General features: G+C 44.4%; 1 protein-coding gene across 7 annotated transcripts in view; it reads right to left on the bottom strand.

Moving 5' to 3' along the window:
- The window catches only part of GRM8 (glutamate metabotropic receptor 8), a 685094-nt gene that overhangs the window by 470836 nt on the left and 191883 nt on the right, over positions 1-22375 (bottom strand). For all 7 annotated transcript variants that reach the window (XM_077338334.1, XM_077338332.1, XM_077338336.1 and 4 more), the window contains one exon: positions 14097-14313. In XM_077338334.1, the coding sequence (XP_077194449.1) occupies positions 14097-14313 (217 nt within the window). The remainder of the gene's footprint in view (positions 1-14096; positions 14314-22375) is intronic.

The raw sequence follows: 22375 nt of genomic DNA, 5'->3' as shown, positions 1-22375 counted from the left end.
AAGAGAAATAAACCTTAGAAGTATGCAAACATATATAGCATATATGGACTCCTTACTTTATGCACATATGGATTTCTGGGCACACAGAATCTTCTCATTTTCTATGCTACGATTAAATCTGTCTGTCTCATGCAACAAAATGGGAAAGTCTTTACTGATAAATAGTTACGTATGAGCATAGGACCTGCAAAGGTGGTGGTTGGGGTTTAATCATGGAGAACCCCATCACTCTGGGAGTCCATGAAGCCAAGAAAATGATTGGCTTTTGTATGATGCTTCAGTTGTGTCTGTGTTATGCAAGGAAGGATCCAGAGAGAATCTTTGCGAGAGGAACCAATCCTGCAAGCAACAGATTGGGATCATAGAGCGTTATTTAAAATTCCACTTTGCTCTGACTCAGAGTTTGCTAAAATCATATATTCCAATTAATTTTATTAATTAATTTTTAGATCTTGATTGCATAAACTGAACTTGTCAAATTCCTATTTCCTAAATTAATGGGAAATGGGTATCTCATTCCCTTAAGTGAATTTGAAAAATCTCTGCCGTCAGCAGTGCCACAAGGATGCAGCGAAGAATCCAATTACACTCAACAGGGAAGTATCCTCAAGCCCAAGTTTAATGCAAATGTCTGGTGCTCAAATAAACAGTAGCAGAGGGGAGGGTAAAACTTGCAGAAACATTCTGTTTATTTACACTAGCAAGTATAAGAACCAAAAACCCATAAAAATTACACACACTTTAACAGAGTTTGCAATAATAAGTAAGATTACTTAATTTTTAAAGGAATCCTTCAGTATTATCAATATATTTAAAATTCTACTGTGCAGCATTTCCAGTACATTTAAAGCTTTTGTAGCACAATTAGAACACTGAATATTAATTAGCATGCTTACAATTGAGTTAACTGCAGGAGGAGTGTGGTTATCTAGCTTTGACCAGACTGAGGCCCATTCCGCACAAGTTAAATGTAGCAGGTTAAATGTTAAATGTAGTTAAATGTGGCAAATTGTAAACGCTTATAATTTGCAGTTATGCATGACGTCAAACACAATCTGCCACACTCCTGAAACAGACCCGCGAAAAGCGCTTCATTGTAGCGCTTCCAGGGAAATCCCAAAAAGTGGATTCACCCTCTGGAAAGCGCTACACTCTTGCAAACAATCTGCAACAGTTTCAAAAAAGTTCTGTGCGTTAACATTGTTGCGGTTTCAGCAAAGTCCCTCCCCCTGGCTCTCTCCTCTGAACATCCAGTGAAGCGATCGCCATTTTTTTTTCTCGGAGCGAGCGGAGAGCAATGAGCCGGCGAGCCTTCATTCACCCAGCGAGGCTTCTCCGGCTGCAGTCCCTCCACAGAGCTGCTTTAAACCTCCCCTCAAGTCACCAAGCACAACACAGCCCCTTTATTTTTGGCTGAAAATCGCGCCCGTGCACGGGGGGGGGTTTCACTCGGGGGAGTGTGGCAACGATGAAATGGCAGCTCACATGCCAGCTGCCAGCTAGATGGGTCTCTACATTAGGAGAAAGCAAGGAATCAAGGAATCAAGGCATATTCATTGCAACATGTGTTTTACTTTTTTTTTAAAAAAACTGTTCTTAAAGGGAAAGCGGCTTTTCTGGAGCATGGTAACAACCGCCCATTGGCTGCTCATTTGATTGACGGCCAGGGGTGGGACAAAGCACGGAAAAATCGCTTCCTTTCTAGCACTTTTTGGCAAGACCGGAAACCTGTGGGAAACGATTGAAACGCAACTGGATTCCACTACAAAGGCAAGTATGCGTTACGCCGAATTCCACTATTTTAAATTCCGTTATTTTTTCTGTAAGCAATTTGCCACATTGATCCTTGTGCGGAATGGGCCTGGATATTTTGATTGCTACTCAGATTAAAAGATTATCTTTTAACAGCAAACTATCAGTTTTCATTAAATGAAGCCTTAAGACTTCACAACATTTACTGTAATACCCAAATCTGAAAACACTAAAATGCCAATGTGGCATGTGACATCAGTAGGCTTGCCAACCTCCAGGTGGCACCTGGAGATCTCATGCAATGACGATTTCCAGATGACTGCTTTGGAGGGTGGACTCTGCGGCATTAAACGCTGCTATGGTCTCTCCGTTTCTCAAACTTTGCTCTCCCCAGGTTTCACACCCTCCCCTAAAAATAACTCTAGGTTTCCAAACCTAGAGATAGCAATCCTAGACATGGGAGATCCAGGACCTGATCTCCTAATTTAAAAAAAAACCCTCATCAGCAGAACTTTTAATGGAGTGTTTCAGGCATTTTATTAGGCTGTGTTTGGTTGTCTGGAGCGGTGCTATTTATTTTTTAATGATATATCACAAACCATACCAGGTTAAACTAAGATGTAAATTGTTTTAACAAACAGACAAGCCACAGCTTTGGGGAGGAATTTAGGTCTGAAAAATACCACAGGAATAAAGACTTAACCATCATCCCCTTCTTTGACCTGTGCCCAACCAAATAAGCATCACCTACCACAACTGCATTTTTTAAAAAAGAGGACCATTTCCACAGAGTGCCAAATTGCGCTTTGTGCCATGTCCACAATTGCAGGATAGTAAATGGTGCTATTTCTCCCCTCCACATTCTGCTGCTGCTTCTTGCCTTTTCCCCTCCTCACTATCAGGGGGAAAGGCACCCAAGAGAGCAACATGCTCTTTAGCCCACCGTTCCTTGACCTGTCAAGTCAATGGAGGCAACCAATCGCAGGTTTGTCTCCAAAGTTTTCCAGAGCACGAACTTAAAAAAAAAAATGAAACCAACACATGGAAATGCATACAAGTCAAAATGCATACATATTGCCACATAAGATAAGAGCACCAAAAAAAAATCCAAACACTGCCTCCCCCCACACACACAACACACCCGCTTGCCAGCAGAAGTGTCCAGTGGTTATTTAGTTATCACGCGTAGTATAGCCAAGAAATCCCAGGGTTGTCTGGCAACCAGGCATGAGACATCCAAAGGTGTTTTGCCATTGTCTGCTTCCACATCATGATCCTAGAGTTCCTTGGAAGCCATCCATCCAACTACTAGCCAGGGTCACCCATGTTTAGCTCCCAAGATCTGACGATATTGGGCTTGCCTAGACTACCCAGATCAGGGAACCTGTCCAGTGGTACTGTAAGGCCTCACAATATTTATTTCATACCCATGTTTAAGTTGCCATGGGAAATGACCTGGAACATGCTGGGCACAGGGCTGTTTCTCACAATGAGAATATGAACTCAGCACACCAAAGACACAATCCAGTGCAGCATGAACAAACTCCAGATTCCGAGTCAAGAACAAAGTCAGTAATAAGAGCAGGTTCTGGGCAGATTCAGATGTCAGTCCAGATACAATCCAAGAAGTCAGAGTCATGAAAGGAAAGCAGAATCAGTGGTGGTGAAGTCAGAAGGAATTTGATAGGCTCTTCCGCAGCCTCTCTTCATCATTTATAGAAGAGGCATTTGTCTTGCAGCTGGGACACATCCAGCAGGTGTGTGCGCTCTCCTCCTTACTATCTAAAGTCAGGGGTTTCTGGGCTGCTAACTGCACATTCTGCAGCATTTCATGATGGACCCTACTCTGCCTCCATGCCAATGTTTCTGGAGACTAGGGAGGTAAGGTAGTTGGTGGGAATGCTGTCTAGTTCTGATCTCTGAGCCTGAACAACTGAGGTACAACTGTTACATCATGACTTACCACTTGTGTTGCAATTGCAATCAGCAAGTAATTTGATGAAGTCAACCTTGAAGGGCTGTTGTTAAGCTGTTTAAGCACCTGAGTTGTACCAGTGTGCTCACTAGTGCATCAAGGGGTCACAGGTGAGATTGCAATGGAAAAACACATATCCTGGAGATTATTTTTGTTTTGGGAGAGCTCCTGCCCATTTCCTCTTTCTTCAGGAAGAGGAGATCAGTGTACGTGTGTCCTTTGCTGAAACAAGGAGCAGACTCCATTAAGGCTCTCTGCTGATATGTAGGCATGTAGTCTGCTTGAGCCAGCCATAGGGGCTTTCGATGTGTTTTTTTTGTAACTATCTTTTAACGTTTTGTAATCAACTTCAGTAAGGAGACTGAAGCAGATAAATATATTATGTTTCTGTATAACCATGCAGAGAAGGTGCTCTCTTTTAAACCTCAAAGGCTGTGAGTCTGGATCTGTGCCTCATCCACAAAGGTAACTACTGCATACTTTCAAAACACTCTGTTACTCTGCAACACTAATTCTCTGGAGGGACCTAGAAATGAGTCTGGTCCAAAAGCCCCAACAACTTGGCAGGCTAGCAGTAGACTTCTGCAACAGGTTGTCCACAGTGGACTGTGAGCTAGGTCCTCAGCATCTGCCTGTTCTTCATCCCCAGAGCCATCTGCTTCTTCCAGACTGGCTGTGCCTGACTGATCATTTGTTTTATTTTGCTCTAACAGACTTACACTGCTACGCCTTTGCAATAGACATTCTGTGGCAGAAAAACATGTTACTTATATTTAATCAGTCATTATTCAGTTGTTAAAAACAGAAAGCCAGATACAGGCCCAGGAGAAGGCACTCGGTTCCAAAGGATAAATCAGACATCAGGATTATGTAATCTATATTTATTTATTTAGGGGTTTTTATACTGCCCCTCTCGGACTGTCTCAGGGTGATGTGCAACTAATTAGGTAAAACAGATAAAAGTACATTAAACAATTGTGTGTGTGTGTGTGTGTGACCTTTAGCTTCTAGTGATGGAACAGACTGCACTGAGCCAGTTCCCTAATAGATTAGCCTCACCTAGATCGTTTACGCACTGGAGGTTTCATGCTGGGCTGCAGGCTGGAGTTTTAGTCGTGGCAGATTGCCCCACCTCTTCCTGCACCCACACGGGAGAGCATTTGGCCTGGTGCACCTCATCTGCCCCCAATCTATGCTCCTGCGTGGGAGCTGGGGCAGTGAAGTTCCCAGTGCATAAATGGTCCTAGCCACACTAGCTTCAAATTCTGGTCTACTGTTACTTGCTGCCAAGAGATAACTTCTAAAGCACTATGACTCCGAACAGGTAAATTTCATCAATGCATTAAATACTTTTTTTCTCTTGTAGAAGTGAGAAATAATATTATTAGCTTTGTAAATGAAAAGGTTACACCTAAATGTGACAATAGCAAACACCTCAGATGAAAGATAGCAACATATGTGTTGAATCTTCTGTTTTCACAAAGGGTATTTGTGTGTGTCTGTATATATATATATAATATGTTATATAAATGCAGAAGTTATCTCAAGAGAAGTGCAAAAGTGTGAACCACCATCTTATTTTCAGGTACCCGTCCTAGATCTAGTGTTAAGTAACTTCAGAGCATAAAAGCTTTGTGTGCATAGGTCATTTTATCCTTCAAATATAAGCCACTTGTACTCTTGTTCTTTCTCACAATCCCACACACTTGTATGGATTCTTATATGTATTTTTCTTAATTGTGTTATTTTCATTCATCTAACATTACCACTCAGACCCCTATATTACTGATACATGGAAAGTATCATGCAGAATATAGGAAGTGTCCAAAAATCTCAGCAAACTGCTTGCTGCATAAAGAACCAATTAACATAGCAACATGAGTACAGTCACTCTCCCAAATACTGCCAACCATGAAAAATAGGAGGGACTGTTGTTGTGGCATGCAGAAACATTATAGATCCATGAGTGAATAGCTTCCAGTTTGAGTTTGGATTTGTTGTTATTAGGGGCGAAGTCGTGTCTGACCCATCGCGACCCCATGGACAATGATCCTCCAGGCCTTCCTGTCCTCTACCATTCCCCGGAGTCCATTTGAGTTTGCACCAACTGCTTCAGTGACTCCATCCAGCCACCTCATTCTCTGTCGTCCCCTTCTTCTTTTGCCCTCAATCGCTCCCAGCATTAGGCTCTCAGCATTAGGCTCTTAGTTTACGATTTCAGATTGAAAAATTCCTGGAGATTTGGAGGTGAGGTCTGGAGAAAATAGCCATCAACAGGGTGCAATGCCATGGAGTCCAAAGCAGCCATTTTCTCCAGATGAGATTATCTCTGTAGGTTGTCAGTCCTCATTTGGTGCCATCAGGGCATTTCTAAGTGCAGAAGGATTTCCACCACAGAGCACAACTCTGACTATAAAGACAGTAAATGAAGGCCACATTAAAGTCTTTGGGCAGATACATATTGCTCTCTTTGTGAGGGAATAATTTTGTTATAATTTTGAGTCATTGTTCCGTTTAGCAATATGTTATTATCCTTCCAGAATGTTTCAGTGTTTACTTTGTCCATATGATCCCAGGAAGGAGAAACACTATTCTTTCTCCAACAACTGCTGCTTCTTCAAAGTGTTTCTTCAGTGCATAATCTTGGCATGCACAAAGACTGATTCAAACCTGGGTCTCCCAGACTTTTGTCCGAAACACAATCCATTTTGGTACATGGGATCTGACTCCCATGTAGTAAATATGTCAACGTGTAGCCAGTCGGATCTGGTTACAGGCTGACTTCACTGAAGAAAACAAGTTCTTCCACCTTATCTTGAATGGTGGGGATGAAACAACAAATGGTGTGAAAACATTTATAAAATTCATTATTTTTTGACATCCCTTTACTTTCACTCACCACTAGTTATAAGCAACTGAAAATGCAGAACAAAATCCAAAATTAAATCATGGCATAGCAAGCATTTTGCTTTAAATGGTTTGGCCACAAGCAATGACTGTTGATTAACAGGCATCAAGGTCAGCTAAAAATGCATGTTACACCAAGTAGCCTGGGTAGTAAAGGTCTGAGACCAGTTGGGGGTGGGGGGAGAACAGGCAGGTTTAAATTAGTTTTGAGGGGGGAAATCTGTCTCTGCTTCAAGTAGGGAACAGCTGCTGAGTTTAGCAGTTTTAAAAACTAAATAGCAGTTTTAGAAATTAATAAGATTGCCACTCTCCGGTTGGTAGCTGGAGATCGCCCTCTATTACACCCGATCTCCAGGTGACAGAGAGGAGAGACAAAATGGCCAGCTTGGAAGGTGGACTCTCCGCCTTCCATTATCTACATTGAAAGCCCCTCCCTTCTCCAAGCCCTGGTCTCCTCAGACTCCACTCCCAAAATCTCCAGGTATTTCCTAACCCAGAGCTGGCAACCCTAGAAACTTCTGTTCCACTCACATATTTTCTAAATAAGCAGTTTTATTACAAAACACTTCATAAGTGTCCCAAGTTCTCTAACTGTTGACAGAGAATAGGATCCTATGAAAAGTTGTCTTTGCAACTTTCTGACTTCAGGGAATGAAGAAAGCAGAGCAATGCGATACTTTCTAGTCACCCCCACTTCAAACAAAATTTATACAGCTGCTGCTTGCCACCTAGCAAGTTTTTCCCTACTTCGTCCCCTGTCAGATGAAGTAGGCTCATAAAGGGTTGTTATGGATTAGCCCAGACTATTAGAGCCACTTTCCAAATAGTCAAATTATTGCAACAAACCAGAATAGAACATCCTTCCTATACTTTTCAGCCCTGCAGTCAGTCCTCTGAATCAAGCCTCCACATTGACAGAAGATTCAGTTTCTCAGTATCATGAACAGTGAGCTATAGAGTTCAAAAGGTGCTAAATGTTTTCCCTTAATAATAAGCCTGAGTGTTCTGCTTTGTCATTTTTATTCTCTCCTTTAACTGCCTGTCATAAGAGGCAGCTCCTTCCTATCAAGACGCATGTTGCTGCTTGACTGGCCACTAGAAGGAATAAAACCTGTCCTCCAGCAGTCCACATCCCATTAAGGGGACGGATTGGATTCAGTAATAAGAAAGCTGCAATAACCAAACCAAGCAAAAAGCCAGTGCCCTAGAGAGGTTTTGTTTAATCATTCTCAGCTGCCAGGCTTTGAGAAATGAAAGGCCAGCCACTGTTCCTTCCCTGGTTGCAGCTCAGGAGCTCAGCTTCAATGGGACCCACATGTGTGAAGTAGCAGAAAATCAGAGAAGAGGAATCCTTGATTGACAAATATTTTGCAACACGGATGGAAAAGGAAATAGTGAAAAGTACTGTGTGTGAGACAATACAAAGGGGGCATGACAAAAATGTGATTCTTCAAAATGACTACACCAAATCAATGCTTCCTTGTGCATAATTTTATACTACTGCCTCTGTTGACAAAAATAAAAACAAGAAGATGAAAGTAATAAAATAAAATAAAAATCATGCCTTCAGCCTAGCTAGTCTAGTAATTGCTAACATGAGGGTTGCCAGAACCTTCAACACTACTGGCAGCGGGAAAGTGGAAAGGAGCACCGTGACATGCTGACATCATCTGGAAGTGATGTAAACACGTAGAACATGTTGAGGCAACTCTCTGGCTTTTGGGCAGAACTCTGTGGTAGAATTTCCTTTAAACCATAGAGTTTTGCCCATAAACCAGAGTGTCACCTTCCCCTTCCAATGACCCCAGAATACCTATGTCACTTCTGGGTGCCATCAGCACATCTCACCATTCTTCTGGGTTTGGGGGAGGGGGAGTGAAGTATATCTGGATAGTGGGAAACACCTGCCCAGACCAATAGCCCAAACCCTAGCTACCTTGCAAGCATTGCATTTTTCAAACTGCACTCATGTAGCTTTTGTAAGGACCTTGGAGTAGCCTTTCTTATAAAACAAACAAACAAACAAACAAAAAACAATAGCTCAGGAGAGACTGCCCTCACCTAGTTTTCCTCATGCTTCATCAGACTGGAGGGAGGTGAGTAGCGGGGTACCTCAGGGTTTGGTGCTTGGTCCAGTACTTTTTAACATATTTATTACTGTGTGCAGTTCTGGAGGCCTCACTTAAAGAAGGACATGGATAAAATTGAAAGGGTACAGAGGAGAGCGACGAAGATGATCTTGGGGCCAAGGGAGCAAGCCCTATGAAGATAGGTTGAGGGACTTGGGAATGTTCAGCCTGGATAAAAGGAGGTTGAGAGGGAACATGATAGCCCTCTTTAAGTATTTGTCACTTGGAGGAGGGCAGGATGCTGTTTCCAGTGGCTGCAGAGGAAAGGACGTGCAGTAATGGGTTTAAACTACAAGTACAACGATATAGGCTAGATCAGTGGTCCCCAACCTTTATGAGGCTGGGGACCGGCAGGGCAACTGCCTGTATGCGTGGCCCAGCCGCGCATCGCACGTGCACATGTGCGCCCAAAATCGCGGAAGTGCTGCGCATGCGCGATTTCGGCCGCGCATGGTGCATGTGCGCATGCGCTGCCTGGCCGCGCATGTGCGATGTGCAGCCGCTGCCCTGATTCCCTCTCCCTCCCCCTCCGCAAGCTTGCGGCCTGGGAAGTTTTTTACTGCAGGGGGGGCGGGGAGAGGGAGCGCGGCCCGGCACCAGGCCGCAGCCCGCGGGTTGGGGACCACTGGGCTAGATATCAGGGGGGGAAATTTCACCGTCAGAGTAATTCAGAAGTGGAATAGGCTGCCTAAGGAGGTGGTGAGCTCCCCCTCACTGGCAGTCTTCAATCAAAGGTTAGATACACACTTTTCTTGGATGCTTTAGGATGCTTAGGGCTGATCCTGCATTGAGCAGAGGGTTGGACTAGATGGCCTGCATGGCCCCTTCCAACTCTATGATTCTATGATTCTATAGGATTAATTAGGGTCTCACTGTGCTGTTCTGAAGAGACAAGAGGAAGCCCCCAGGAGGCATGGGCAGCTTCCCACAAAAACTCTGAAAAGCAGTTGTTCGGCATAGGTATCAGTTAAGGAGGATAAAAGCAAGGTCCTGGCAATCCATGGAACATTTTAATCTTAATTGATCTCTTTGAATTGTTGATGTGGAAACACATCTACTGGAGCACAACCTGAAATGGAAATGACTACAGATAAGACATCCATTTGTCCTATCCCAGGGAGCACACCAGTAGATGGAAAGGAACATGGGCTGTGGCAGCTGGCCAGACCTGGAGCTGAGCCATGCTCACTGCACTGCCGCCTCTTCTGCTGCCAATCTTCAATGGACATTCAATGGTCCCATCATCAGAAGTGTGGGGCCAGCCTTGGAAGATGGGTGATGGAAGCAGAGGTGGTGATGGCGGCGCAGCAAGCAGGGATCAGCACTACACATGGCCATCCTCCTTACCCATTCCTGTTAAACTCGCCCTCAAGATGGCGGGCTCTGTAGAAGAAGGGCAGCATAGGCAGTGGCTGGCGAGGGCCAGCTCTGAGCCCCACTCACTGTGCTGCCACTTCAGTGCTGCCCATCTTCCACGGCTGGCCTCACCATCAGGAGTGCAGGTCTGGCCATGTAAGATGGGCAATGACAGCCCAGTGAGCAGGGCTCAGTACCCGCCTTGCCCAGCCATTGCTGCCTCTGCTGCCCATCTTCTATGCCTGGCCCTGCACTCCTTCCAAAATCAGTTTGTTGCAGATATGTGCTTCCACATAATCCACAACAATCTGATTCTCAGAATTTTTTTAGTCTGAGGAACACTTTTTCAGTATACGTACCTAATATTTTACATTAAGGCAGAAGTTTACATTCTAGCATGTTAACATTAGTAGTTTCACAGTTCTCTTTACAGCCTTTGTTTGAAGCAGAATTAATATTCATCTGGATTGTGTACTACATGTGATCTTTGTTGACAGCTAGTATAAACCTGTGACATGTTATTGTAGTACTGGGCTGACCTTTTCATTATTCAGCATTCCGGTAGAGAGTCAATTCATGTCTCCTTTGCATACTTAAACAAAATGACAAGCAGAAAGGACAATGCATTTGCACAATTCTGAAAGGCTCAATTTACACTAGCTGAATATTTTAAAACAATATTTAGTTTTTAAAAGCTATCACACCCACATCTGACACTCTTCTTATTCTGTCTAATAGCATATTATGAAACTAGATTCAGTCTAATATTTTTCTAAAATGGCATGATTTGCTGAATAGTATCCCAAAGAGTATGTTCTTTAGTGGAGATCAGCAATATTGTATTGGGAGAGCTATTTTCTAAATCTGTATTAATCAATATTATGCAACTATGAAGAGACCAGAGGAACATTTTCAGGTGGTGAGCCTAACATCCAGTAGCCTCATAACTCCTCTGTTGTTTAAAGGTAAAGGTAAAGGTATCCCCTGTGCAAGCACCGAGTCATGTCTGACCCTTGGGGTGACGCCCTCTAGCGTTTTCATGGCAGACTCAATACGGGGTGGTTTGCCAGTGCCTTCCCCAGTCATGACCGTTTACCCCCCAGCAAGCTGGGTACTCATTTTACCGACCTCGGAAGGATGGAAGGCTGAGTCAACCTTGAGCCGGCTGCTGGGATTGAACTCCCAGCCTCATGGGCAAAGCTTTCAGACGGCTGCCTTACCACTCTGCACCACAAGAGGCTCTTATTGTTGTTTAGTAATGTCATATTTGCTCAAGTTATTGATCCATCATTTGCACCCAATTTGATGACCATTACTTAGCCTATCCTGGTTGATAGGTGAAAAATGCCTTGAAGTGTGCACTCAATAGAAGCAGTCAGTGATTGGGAGTTCTGATGTGGAACACATCTTCTAATATATATGTTGGTGTATTAATATAGTTATATATATATATATATATATATATATATATATATATATATATATATATATATATATATATATATATATATATATATATATATATAGTTATATATATATATATTCCCATTTCAGATTCAGTGGAAGGTCCATGCACATATTGAACAATTCTTTTTACTGACAAGTCATGGAGGGATAAATGTGCTAGCTGTTGCAGCCAAGACAGTCTTGCAGAGCCTTAAAGAATAACTTATTTGTTTTGGCCTGTCGGCTCCTGCTCAGGAAAGCTTATACCATAAATAAATTTATTGGTCTTTAAGGTGCCACAAGACTTTGTTGGTTTCTCTTTATTGGAAGTTTCATCAAGGTGTCAGTAAACAGTACAATCCTAAAACCTATTTAGGATGGTAACTAAGGCCCCTGCCAGCATATGGGGGAATTAGTACCAGCAGAGCAGTCTGCAAATGCTATATATGCCACTGTGCCTGCACCAGCAGAGGGGCCAGAGATATGTGGCACGTGAGGTATAATGCAGTGGTCCGCAACCACCGGGCCGTGGACTGGCACCGGGCCGCGGCTCCCTCTCCCCGCCCCCCCCGCAGCGAGAAGCTTGCCAGGCCGCGAGCAAATCGGCTGCTGAAGCGGCCGATTAACTTGCAGCCCGGTAAACTTCTTGCTTTGGGAGGAGGGGGGGAGAGAAGCTTGCTGGGCCGCAAGCTAATCAGCCGCTTCAGCAGCCGATTTCCTTGCGGCCTGGAGGGGCAGGGAGAGGGAACTGAGGGCGCCGGCATGCCGGCGGCGCAAACGTGCATGTGTGGACTTGTCACGCATGCACATTTGCATCCAGTGGGGCGCAACCGCATGCATGCAGCAAGTCCACGCATGCACAGCGCTGCCACTCATGTGCATTTGTGCCCCCGCCGGACGCAAACACGCACGCGTGGCACGTCTGCGCATGCGCGTTTGTGCCGGGGATGCCGCGCATGTGCGGGGCCCCAGGTCGTCCTCTCCCCAAAAGGTTGCGGACCGGTGGTATAATGAACCTTCATAGGGGAGGGGGTTCCCAGTCAACTGAACCATGGAAGTGTAAGACTGATACATCTAGCATGGCAATGGTTCCTTTCCTTTGTGTTCACTGGCATTCATCTGCAGAGCTCCCAGAAGACTAGACATTACAGGACTCCAACATAGCATGCTATACTCATCTGCACAGCAGAAGATGCTATGCTGTTATCTTGGTTCTGTGTTTTGGATGGTGACATCAGGGAAGCACACCAGCACCTCCATGCACTGGCCAGCTTCCATAGATAGTTGACATAGGGGCATCATCGGCATGCTACACCATAAGCATGTCATGCCCTCAGCTGCTTTCTTGGCCTTTCTTCTCTCTAACAACCAAGCACAGAATAATGACTAGGAGCAGTGTTGCTACCTTGCCATCTTCATCACACCATCACTCAGGGGTTATAACCGAGCTGTAACATTTATGAGCACCCCCCCCCACACACACACACACACACACACACTACTCTCTTTCCATCATTTCATGGAGACTGAAAATCTTTTGTTCAAGGCTAATATTTCTCGGCAAAAATATGTAACTATGTTAATGAGAACAAGATAGATCAAGATCAAAGCAATGCTTTTTATAAAAAACTCTTGATACTAATGACTTCTTTGTTGTTTATACAGTACATTGGAGTCTAAAATTAACAACTAGAATGTGCCAGGAACTAGTCACATAAGGGAGAAATGAAAGATCAAACACGCAGTGAAGCACTGTGCGGAAGACTTGCTGACTCAAACACCTAGGATTCTGCCGCCTCAAGACGACATTGTCGAGAGAGGCAGGGTATAAATTCAAAAATAAATAAATAAATAAGCACCCACTGCATCTTTAACAAAATCTTATCTCTACTTCGCATGCATTATTACCTGACATGATTTTTGAGTGACCATTTGCAAAAAATAAATCTGCTGAAATGTAGAACTTTACTGGAAATGTTGCACATTCTGGATGGATTTCTCTATTAATGCCCAAACTTAATCAATCTATATATTCAGCATAGTATCATGGCTCAAGTTTACCACTGAACTGTGGCATGTCCGTGGCAGCTGCACATTATCAGAATGCTTCACATATTTCAGAAATCTCTCTGATATAGCAGTCTCAAGTTCAAGATTCATTCATGCTTTTCCAACTTTCTGTTACACTGGGGTTATAGAAGCTGCAAGGACTGGTAGTCACTAGATCTTTTGCCAAACTTGATTTTTTTTACAAAAATTCAAACATGCGCGCGCGCACATGCACACACCTTCCTTTCCAAAACAGGTCCAAGAAGTTTATCATGGTTTTCAGTTCTGAAAGAATTTCTTCCTAGTATAGGACAAATATCACATTAATACACCAGTATGTAACAAAAGTTTCAGCTTCCCATAAAGGAAGGACATTGCACCGTAGATCTGTAAAGGCACTGATTATTCCACATTGATCAGCCAACAATAACTAAGTGATGCTTGGAGTTCACCAACCACAAACAAAAATGGTTCCCACTTACCAGATTCCCTCGAGATCTGTGTGAATGCTTCAACGCCACTTTCTCCATAGTTCCCTTCTGACGCTAGTGTTGATACATAGTTCCATCCCAGAGCTGTCACAATATCAACCATGGCTTGGGCTTGATAAGAGTCAGGTGGCACCACACGAGAAAAGAAGTCATACCTGGTGTTGTCACTTAATTCTGGAGCTGTTGATGCATAGCTGATTTGAGGTATCTACAAATAACCAGCATAAAATCACTTTTCAATTACATGCCTGAAGTACAGCTGGGTTTTTAAAAAAATACAGTGTGCCCCTCAATTAAAGCAACTTGTTAAGTTTTTAGCTTGATTTAAGCAATTTTCTAATTGTCAACTAAGGAACAGTTTCTAGATACGGTATTTTAATGAAGGTGGTACATTTATTGATTTGATTTAAAGTAAGGTGACATTCTGCAAGGTAAGATGTATAAGTTCTCTATATGTACCCCTGCTACATTAAAAAAACACTGAAACAAATGTAAAAAATGTTTCCCAAATGTGATACTTTAGGATGAAGAAAGAGTTCCCATTGTTGTATACTATTTGTGAGCGGAACCCTTTTTTTCTGGGGTCCAAATGAAAACACCGTCATAGCAGAGCTTATATGGGTCTGGTATATGAACATAGATCTTTCCCTCACAAAGGTTTTATGGATCAGCCTTCCTCCCCAAAACAAGGGTTTCATTAAGGAGTAGAGTAAGACTGGACAATGTCAGAAAACTGGAAAATACAGTTTAATTCAATTATTGCTCAGTTCAGTGTAGTAAACAGCCAGATATTGGAGAGGCAGCTAGTCCACACACACACACACACACACATCTTGAATGAGGCAGGTTGCTTTCTTACTTTGCCCTACCAACACTTAGTGGTATCACTGTCAACTTAAGAGAGTTTGTTTTACATTTTATGTTGCAACTTACTTCTTTGGTGTTATTTATACTTTGCAATGCCATCTTCAGCAGAGCTATGCCCTGCTAAGTTTAGAAAGAAGTCATTCTGTTTTAGAAGGCACTATAACTTCCATGAGGCTGTGCATTTCATCTTTCACCCCCCTCCATCCATTAAAACATTTTTGTTTTGTTTTTAGTTTAAAAAATTAGTGAAAGGAATGCATATCAGGGCTTGTTGCAACACAAAATCCCTGATACTCTCTTTAGCACCTGAAAGCCAAACATTATTGATTTAACAACCCAATGATGCAGAGGTCTTGCACAGAACAACAGCAGAAAGCAATGGCTGGAAAAGCTTGACCAGCTACCACATAGTTCTCCCGCATAGCTCTAAAGCTGCTTCACATGATGTAAAAGCCAGGTATTGAACGTGCAACATCAAAGGAACACTCATCAGAGGCTCTACTTGTATGTAACCAAGGAGTTCAATCAAGCTAAGTCTGCCTTATAATCATGGGTATCAATGTTCCCAGCAACTCCAATCTCATGCATCCACAGGAGATAGCTTCTCAGGAAAGCTCCCTGGGGGAACCTTCATAGCTTAGTGCCCAGTTTTGTCATTGCTCCTACAGAGAATCCTTACTGCTTGTTGGCAGAGTTGGTGAAATAATCTAATCCATGCTTTGGAGTTTGCTTTCAATGACCTGCTGGTCCTCTGCAAGAGCAATTCAGTGGAGGAAGTGCTGCTCAAAGTATCCCTGCGTGTGATTAGCAATGTCAGTTTTAAAACATCACCGTTCACAGGTAGGGAGAATCTGTGCAGCCCCTTCCTCTATGCCAGTGGTCCCCAACCTGCGGGCCGCGGCCCGATGCCAGGCCGCGAAGGCCATGGCGCCGGGCCGCGGGTCCCTCTCCCCGCCACCCCCGCAGTAAAAAACTTCCCAGGCCGCAAGCTTGTGGCCTGGGAAGCTTCTTACTGTGGGAGGGCAGGGAGAGGGAATCAGGGCCGCACCCGTGCATGCGTGCATGCACGGAAGTGCTGCGGATGCGCAGAAGTGCCGCGCATGCGCAGTTTCGGCCACACGTGGTGCATGCGCGGGCACGGCTCGCGCATGTGCGATGCGTGGGCGGGGCAGTTACCCTGCCGGTCCCCAGCCTCAGAAAGGTTGGGGACCACTGCTCTATGCCATCACCCCTGCAGGCAATCAAACAAGTGAATGGAGGTAAGCAGCAGGGCCAGCTTGCTTGATCCTATTCTCCTTTGCTGAACATTCAGTGAATACATGGGGCTGTTGTATGCATTCGAGTTAATATAAAGCAGGTTCGTGTATGTGTGTGTGGCTACCACTAGGTGCAACCTGAAAATCCAAGCATGAAAATCATTGGTTCCCATTTTCTCCGCCCAGTGTTCACAGCTACATTTTACTTGCATTTACTCCAAAGGATAGGCAAAAAAATGTTCCCAGTTGGCTAGAAATGAAATACCCATTTTAAACCGCTCCAGTATGCAAACATCCTAAAATAACCATGAGGTCAAGTGAACTATGGTGCTACATAAGGGAGAATAAACAGGAACAGGAACATACTTCATTAAGTCTGGGAGTTCCATAACTGCTACTGACATTGCATAACCTTAATGAAATCTATCCCTTTAGTGTCCTATCTTCTCCCAGTGCTGTTTTAGGGTCTAGTTTATAGTTTTGGCTGTTTGTAGCATGGTGTAACTATTTAGAAATGAAGGGCATTAAAAGACCAAATGTTAAGGAACACAAGGTCCCCAGAGAAAATGATTATGGGAGTTTCAGACAAAGTTAAGTACATTAAATGCCCCATCATTTTTCATGGGAAAGGTCTTCTTCAGTTTCCCATTCAAATCAATGTGACTTACACTGCAATCCTATGCGTCAACAGGCTTAGAGCAGAGTAATGTTGCATGGGATTGAACTGTTGACAGCACCTGAGCATTTCTAACTATATTATTGGATGCTTTCTGCAAAGTGTGAAAAATGAAAAGAAAGGACATGATACAGCATAGTCCCAAATCCAAAACAAACTGTTGTTAAACAGGGGCATCACATCAAAGCTGAGAGTGAGCTAAGATTGGCCAGGGAAGCCCATTGTAACAAGAAAAGATTTTTCAGTTATGTGAGGAGCAAACGTAAAGTAAAGGAGGCAATAGGCCCACTGTAGGGTGTGGATGGACAAACTCTAACGGAAGATGCAGAGAAAGCAGAAAGGCCTAGTACCTATTTTACATCTGTTTTTTCCCACAGGTCAAAGGGTTTAGACACATCTAGAGATGGCAGTAGCCAAAGGATAGTGTCTGGATAGCAGGTTAACATGTTCGCCATTTTTACAGCTGCATCACACTGCCTGCTCATGTTTAGTTTACAATCCACAAGTACTCCAAGTAACACACAGTGTTACCTAGAAGTATATCCCCCATCCAGTAGGCATGCTTTTCATTTTGAGTAGCGGGGTACCTTAGGTGAGTAGCGGGGTACCTCAGGACTCGGTGCTCGGCCCGGTACTTTTTAACGTATTTATTAATGATCTAGACTAGATGAGGGGGTGGAGGGACTACTCATCAAGCTTGCAGATGACACCAAATTGGGAGGACTGGCAAATACTCCGGAAGATAGAGACAGAGTTCAACAAGATCTGAACACAATGGGAAAATGGGAAAATGAGAACATGATGCAATTTAATAAAGATAAGTGTAAAGTTCTGCATCTGGGCCAGAAAAATGAAAAGCATGCCTACTGGATGGGGGATACGCTTCTAGGTAACACTGTGTGTGAACGAGACCTTGGAGTACTTGTGGATTGTAAACTAAACATGAGCAGGCAGTGTGATGCAACGGTAAAAATGGCGAATGCCATTTTGGGCTGTATCAACAGAGGCATCACATCAAAATCACAACATGTCATAGTCCCATTGTATACGGCACTGGTCAGACCACACCTGGAGTACTGTGTGCAGTTCTGGAGGCCTCACTTCAAGAAGGACGTCGATAAAATTGAAAGGGTACAGAGGAGAGCAACGAGGATGATCTGGGCCCAAGGGACCAAGCCCTATGAAGATAGGTTGAGGGACTTGGGAATGTTCAGCCTGGAGAAAAGGAGGTTGAGAGGGGACATGATAGCCCTCTTTAAGTATTTGAAAGGTTGTCGTTTGAAGGAGGGCAGGATGCTGTTCCCATTGGCTGCAGAGGAGAGGACATGCAGTAATGGGTTTAAACTTCAAGTACAACGATATAGGCTAGATATCAGGAAAAAAATTTTCACAGAGTAGTTCAGCAGTGGAATAGGCTGCCTAAGGAGGTGGTGAGTTTCCCCTCACTGGCAGTCTTCAAGCAAAGGCTGGATACACACTTTTCTTGGATGCTTTAGGATGCTTAGGGCTGATCCTGCGTTGAGCAGGGGGTTGGATTAGATGGCCTGTATGGCCCCTTCCAACTCTATGATTCTATGATTCTACTAGCAAGAAAGCCCATTGCAACCAGGAATGCAATGGGCGCTAGGACCCAGGGGACACCAGGAGGTGTTTTTTTTTCTGCTGCGTGGAGCTGTGAAAGGCTCCGACAGGGTTTTTTTGTTTTCTGCTGCTTGGAGCTGGGAAAGGCTCCTACAGGGTTTTGTTTTCTGCTGCTTGGATCTGCGAAAGGCTCCTTCCGGGGTTTTTTTTCTGCTGCTTGGATCTGTGAAAGGCTCCTGCAGGGTTTTTTTTTTCTGCTAGCTCTCGTGGGCGTGCCGGCTTGGAGCTCCTACAGGGGTTTTTTTTCCTGCTGCTTGGAGCTGGGAAAGGCTCCTTCAGGGTTTTGTTTTCTGCTGCTTGGATCTGCGAAAGGCTCCTACAGGGTTTTTTTTTCTGCTGCTTGGATCTGTGAAAGGCTCCTGCAGGGTTTTTTTTTTCTGCTAGCTCTCGTGGGCGTGCCGGCTTGGAGCTCCTACAGGGGTTTTTTTTCCTGCTGCTTGGAGCTGGGAAAGGCTCCTTCAGGGTTTTGTTTTCTGCTGCTTGGATCTGCGAAAGGCTCCTACAGGGTTTTTTTTTCTGCTGCTTGGAGCTGTGAAAGGCTCCTTCCGGGGTTTTTTTTCTGCTGCTTGGAGCTGTGAAAGGCTCCTGCAGGGTTTTTTTTTTCTGCTAGCTCTCGTCGGGCGCGGCGGCTTGGAGCTCCTACAGGGGTTTTTTTTTCTGCTGCCTCTCGTCGCGCTAGCGGCGAAAGGCTCCTCCGGGGGTGTTTTTTTTTTTTCTGCTGCCTCTCGTCGGCGCGGCGGCTTGGAGCTCCTACAGGGGTTTTTTTTTCTGCTGCCTCTCGTCGGCGCGGCGGCTTGGAGCTCCTACAGGGGTTTTTTTTCCTGCTGCCTCTTGTCGCGCTAGCGGCGAAAGGCTCCTCCGGGGGTGTTTTTTTTTTTCTGCAGCTTCTCGGCGGCTGGAGTCTTGTGTTGTGTTTGCGGCGGGGGCTTCCTTGGGGCCGGCCTGACGCGGTGAGAGACGCTTCGCGCCTCTCACCACGTCAGGCCGGGAGCAACTGCGAGCCGCGCTGAGCGCGGCTCGCAGTTGCTGGGGCTGGGAATCGGAGGGACCAATCGGCAGGCGCTTCGCGCCTGCCGTTTGGTCCCTCCGGTTGTCTGTCATGAGGAAGGGTCCAATCCGGACCCTTCCTCATCCCGGACACATCCCGCCCCAGAACCCCTTACTGTTTTATTTAGTCCGTGGCGCCCGCGGCGCCACGGGCGGTGTACAGATGATTCTATGATTCTATGATTCTATGATTCTATTCATTGATTCCAGTGCTGGACTGCAATATTGTGCTTGCCACAGAAATACTACCAAAATGGACTTCCCATGGCAACTGACCATCTTCCACGCCATGAGTCTTAGTAATCAGCATGGAGCAGGTGCAATTTTTGGACAGCTTCCCCATGCTAAAAGTACTAAATGTGGTTACATGTGTAGATATGTGCTTCTGAAATCAAAATAATAGCTACTGGAAATTTAACATTCATACTCTTTCAAAGCCGGCATTCTTCTGTAGCAAGGAAAATGGTTCAGCAAATATTTTTCTCCTAGTACTCTGAACAGGCTACCTCAGAGTGCCTTAAGGGATGCTGCTATCTGATACAGGAGCCTGGTCACTGCTGCTCACAGCATTAACAGCTGGATAAGTAAGGGCTTATTGTAGTTTTCAAATGATCCTGCTACAGGAATAGGAACCACACGACCCTTCAGGGATTAAGACTTGCCATTTCATTCTGCCTTAGAACTTAAGGCCAACCACAGACCCAAACGCATTTCCACAACACTGATATAGGTCAGAATCAGGCACGTTAGAGGCCAGGATTAACCCATGGGACGATTTGAAAGAGAAATGTTACTAAGTGGCAAATAAATGTGAGCTCTCCAGAAATCGGAGAAGAATCATTCATAACACACTCATTCATCCATGCCATTTTGTTCATTATTTAATCAGAGGGCACAGACATTGCACAAAGCTGGCACTGGTGTGGCCTAGCGTGGAACTAATTTCAGCTCAGTGTGATTTAAAATGTGAGGGCAGCTATGCAGATGATACATTTAAAAACAAACAAACGTGCAAAAGCATGCAAACACAACACATGACTAAAGCGAACCGGGCAGTATTTGCTCTCTTGAGCAGGGCTAGTCTGGACCACACAACACCAGATAAGCAATTTTGTTTGGCCATTCTCCATATGCCAATCAGCCCCATCTGTAAGATTCATTTGGTCAATGGTAGCAGGAAATCCAGTAGGTCCCAGGACGGGTCCCATTGCTACAATGCCGGATGTGTGTTAACTGGCAGCAGCTGTAAGGGACAGCGCAATGAGGTGGCTGCCAAAGTGTGTCACTGTCAAATTTGCTCCCAAGCCACAAGAATGCCTTGTTTGGGATGAAAACACCCTTTGAACCAGCCCTGGCATATTCCTTGAGGACAAGAGCCCCTGGCAATGAAGAAATGGCTATACAGAGACAGAGAGGGTTTCTTTTTCTCTCACACATGTGCAGAAGTTTGATTGTCATTTCCTCTTCTGAAAAGCAGCCACCTAGTGGGGGCAGGGAATAAAGGGCTTCCTTCAGCAAGATCACTGGGAAGCTTCAGCTGTTGGAACTCTTCAGCTGCGCAGCCCTGTCCCAAAAGTCTGTGGCTTTATTATACTGGGCTGTTATGACTGGATGCTTAAAAGATGGCCCAGCAGCCTAACTTATATGCTTCAGCTAAGGCACCACCCTCCTGAAACAGATACTACTATGAGCACTTTATAAATATGTAGTAGTTCCTTACAAAAAGGAAAATTTGTACGCTACTAGTAGTTAGCAAAAAGCATGAACTATTGGGTCACTTCTTTATTGGGTAAATGTCTTAAATCACGGGCATTAGGGTTAGCTGTGGAATTACACCATCTTACTGATTTGATTCCAGTATGTTCATTTCGATCCCAGGTTTTTCCCTTTGCATGAATGTAACTGCTGCACCTTCCTTTTCGCACCATTTATGCTAACAGAAAGGAGGGACCATTTTTGCCAATCCTTCCTCCCACAACAGTCCTCTGATTTACTCCTCATGCTGCCCCCCCCACTGCCCCCCACCTCAGGAGCAGCATTGTAGACATCATTGCAGGATGGGAGAGGTGAGAAAGTAACATTCTACTGAAAAGAGTCCTTTCTGTCAGTGGGAATTACAGCTGGATCCAATCCCTAGTTAGGCATAAAAATTACTTACATTGTATAAAAAACATACGGTATAATTGTGTAAAAAATGCAAATCAGGCCCAATAAATCATCAATGCAATCAAACCTAAACCATTATCAATAACATGCTATGGAAACATTTATTTTAAAAGCAGTTTAACTGTTCATTCCTAGGTGGAAGTATTTTTTTCATTTCACATCTAAATATTATACCATAAACAAACAGAGATTTATCCCGTATGTACCAGAAGGAAGAAAAACACCAAGGAAAATGGTGCCGTGTCATGAAAATGAAAGCAAACGTTGATCAAAAGAATGACTTTCACCATTTAAGTTCTACTTTCTCATTATTTTAATAACTAATTGGATTCTGTTTTTCAGAGTTGCAGGCCTGTGGGAATGACAGAAGCAGAGGCTCAAAACAGTAGTCTGACAAAAATAAAATTATGAAAAATGTGAATGAAACCCAGGCGAAGCTCAGTAGCTACACATTGCGGGGGCACAGGTGACAAGCCAATATAGGGCTGCAGGGCCAGCTAGGAGCTCAGCCTCTTGGGGGGGGGGGGGGGTTCTGCTGTTTTCCTCTAACAAAGAACACCTAACTCCTAGAAATCCAAGTGCCTCCTGCCAGACAAAACAAAGTAGCAAGTACATGG

This window comes from Paroedura picta, chromosome 5 (assembly GCF_049243985.1).
Source record: "Paroedura picta isolate Pp20150507F chromosome 5, Ppicta_v3.0, whole genome shotgun sequence".
Taxonomy (NCBI): domain Eukaryota; kingdom Metazoa; phylum Chordata; class Lepidosauria; order Squamata; family Gekkonidae; genus Paroedura; species Paroedura picta.
Note: the sequence above shows the minus strand (reverse complement) of the source record. Positions and strands in the feature narration are given on the sequence as shown.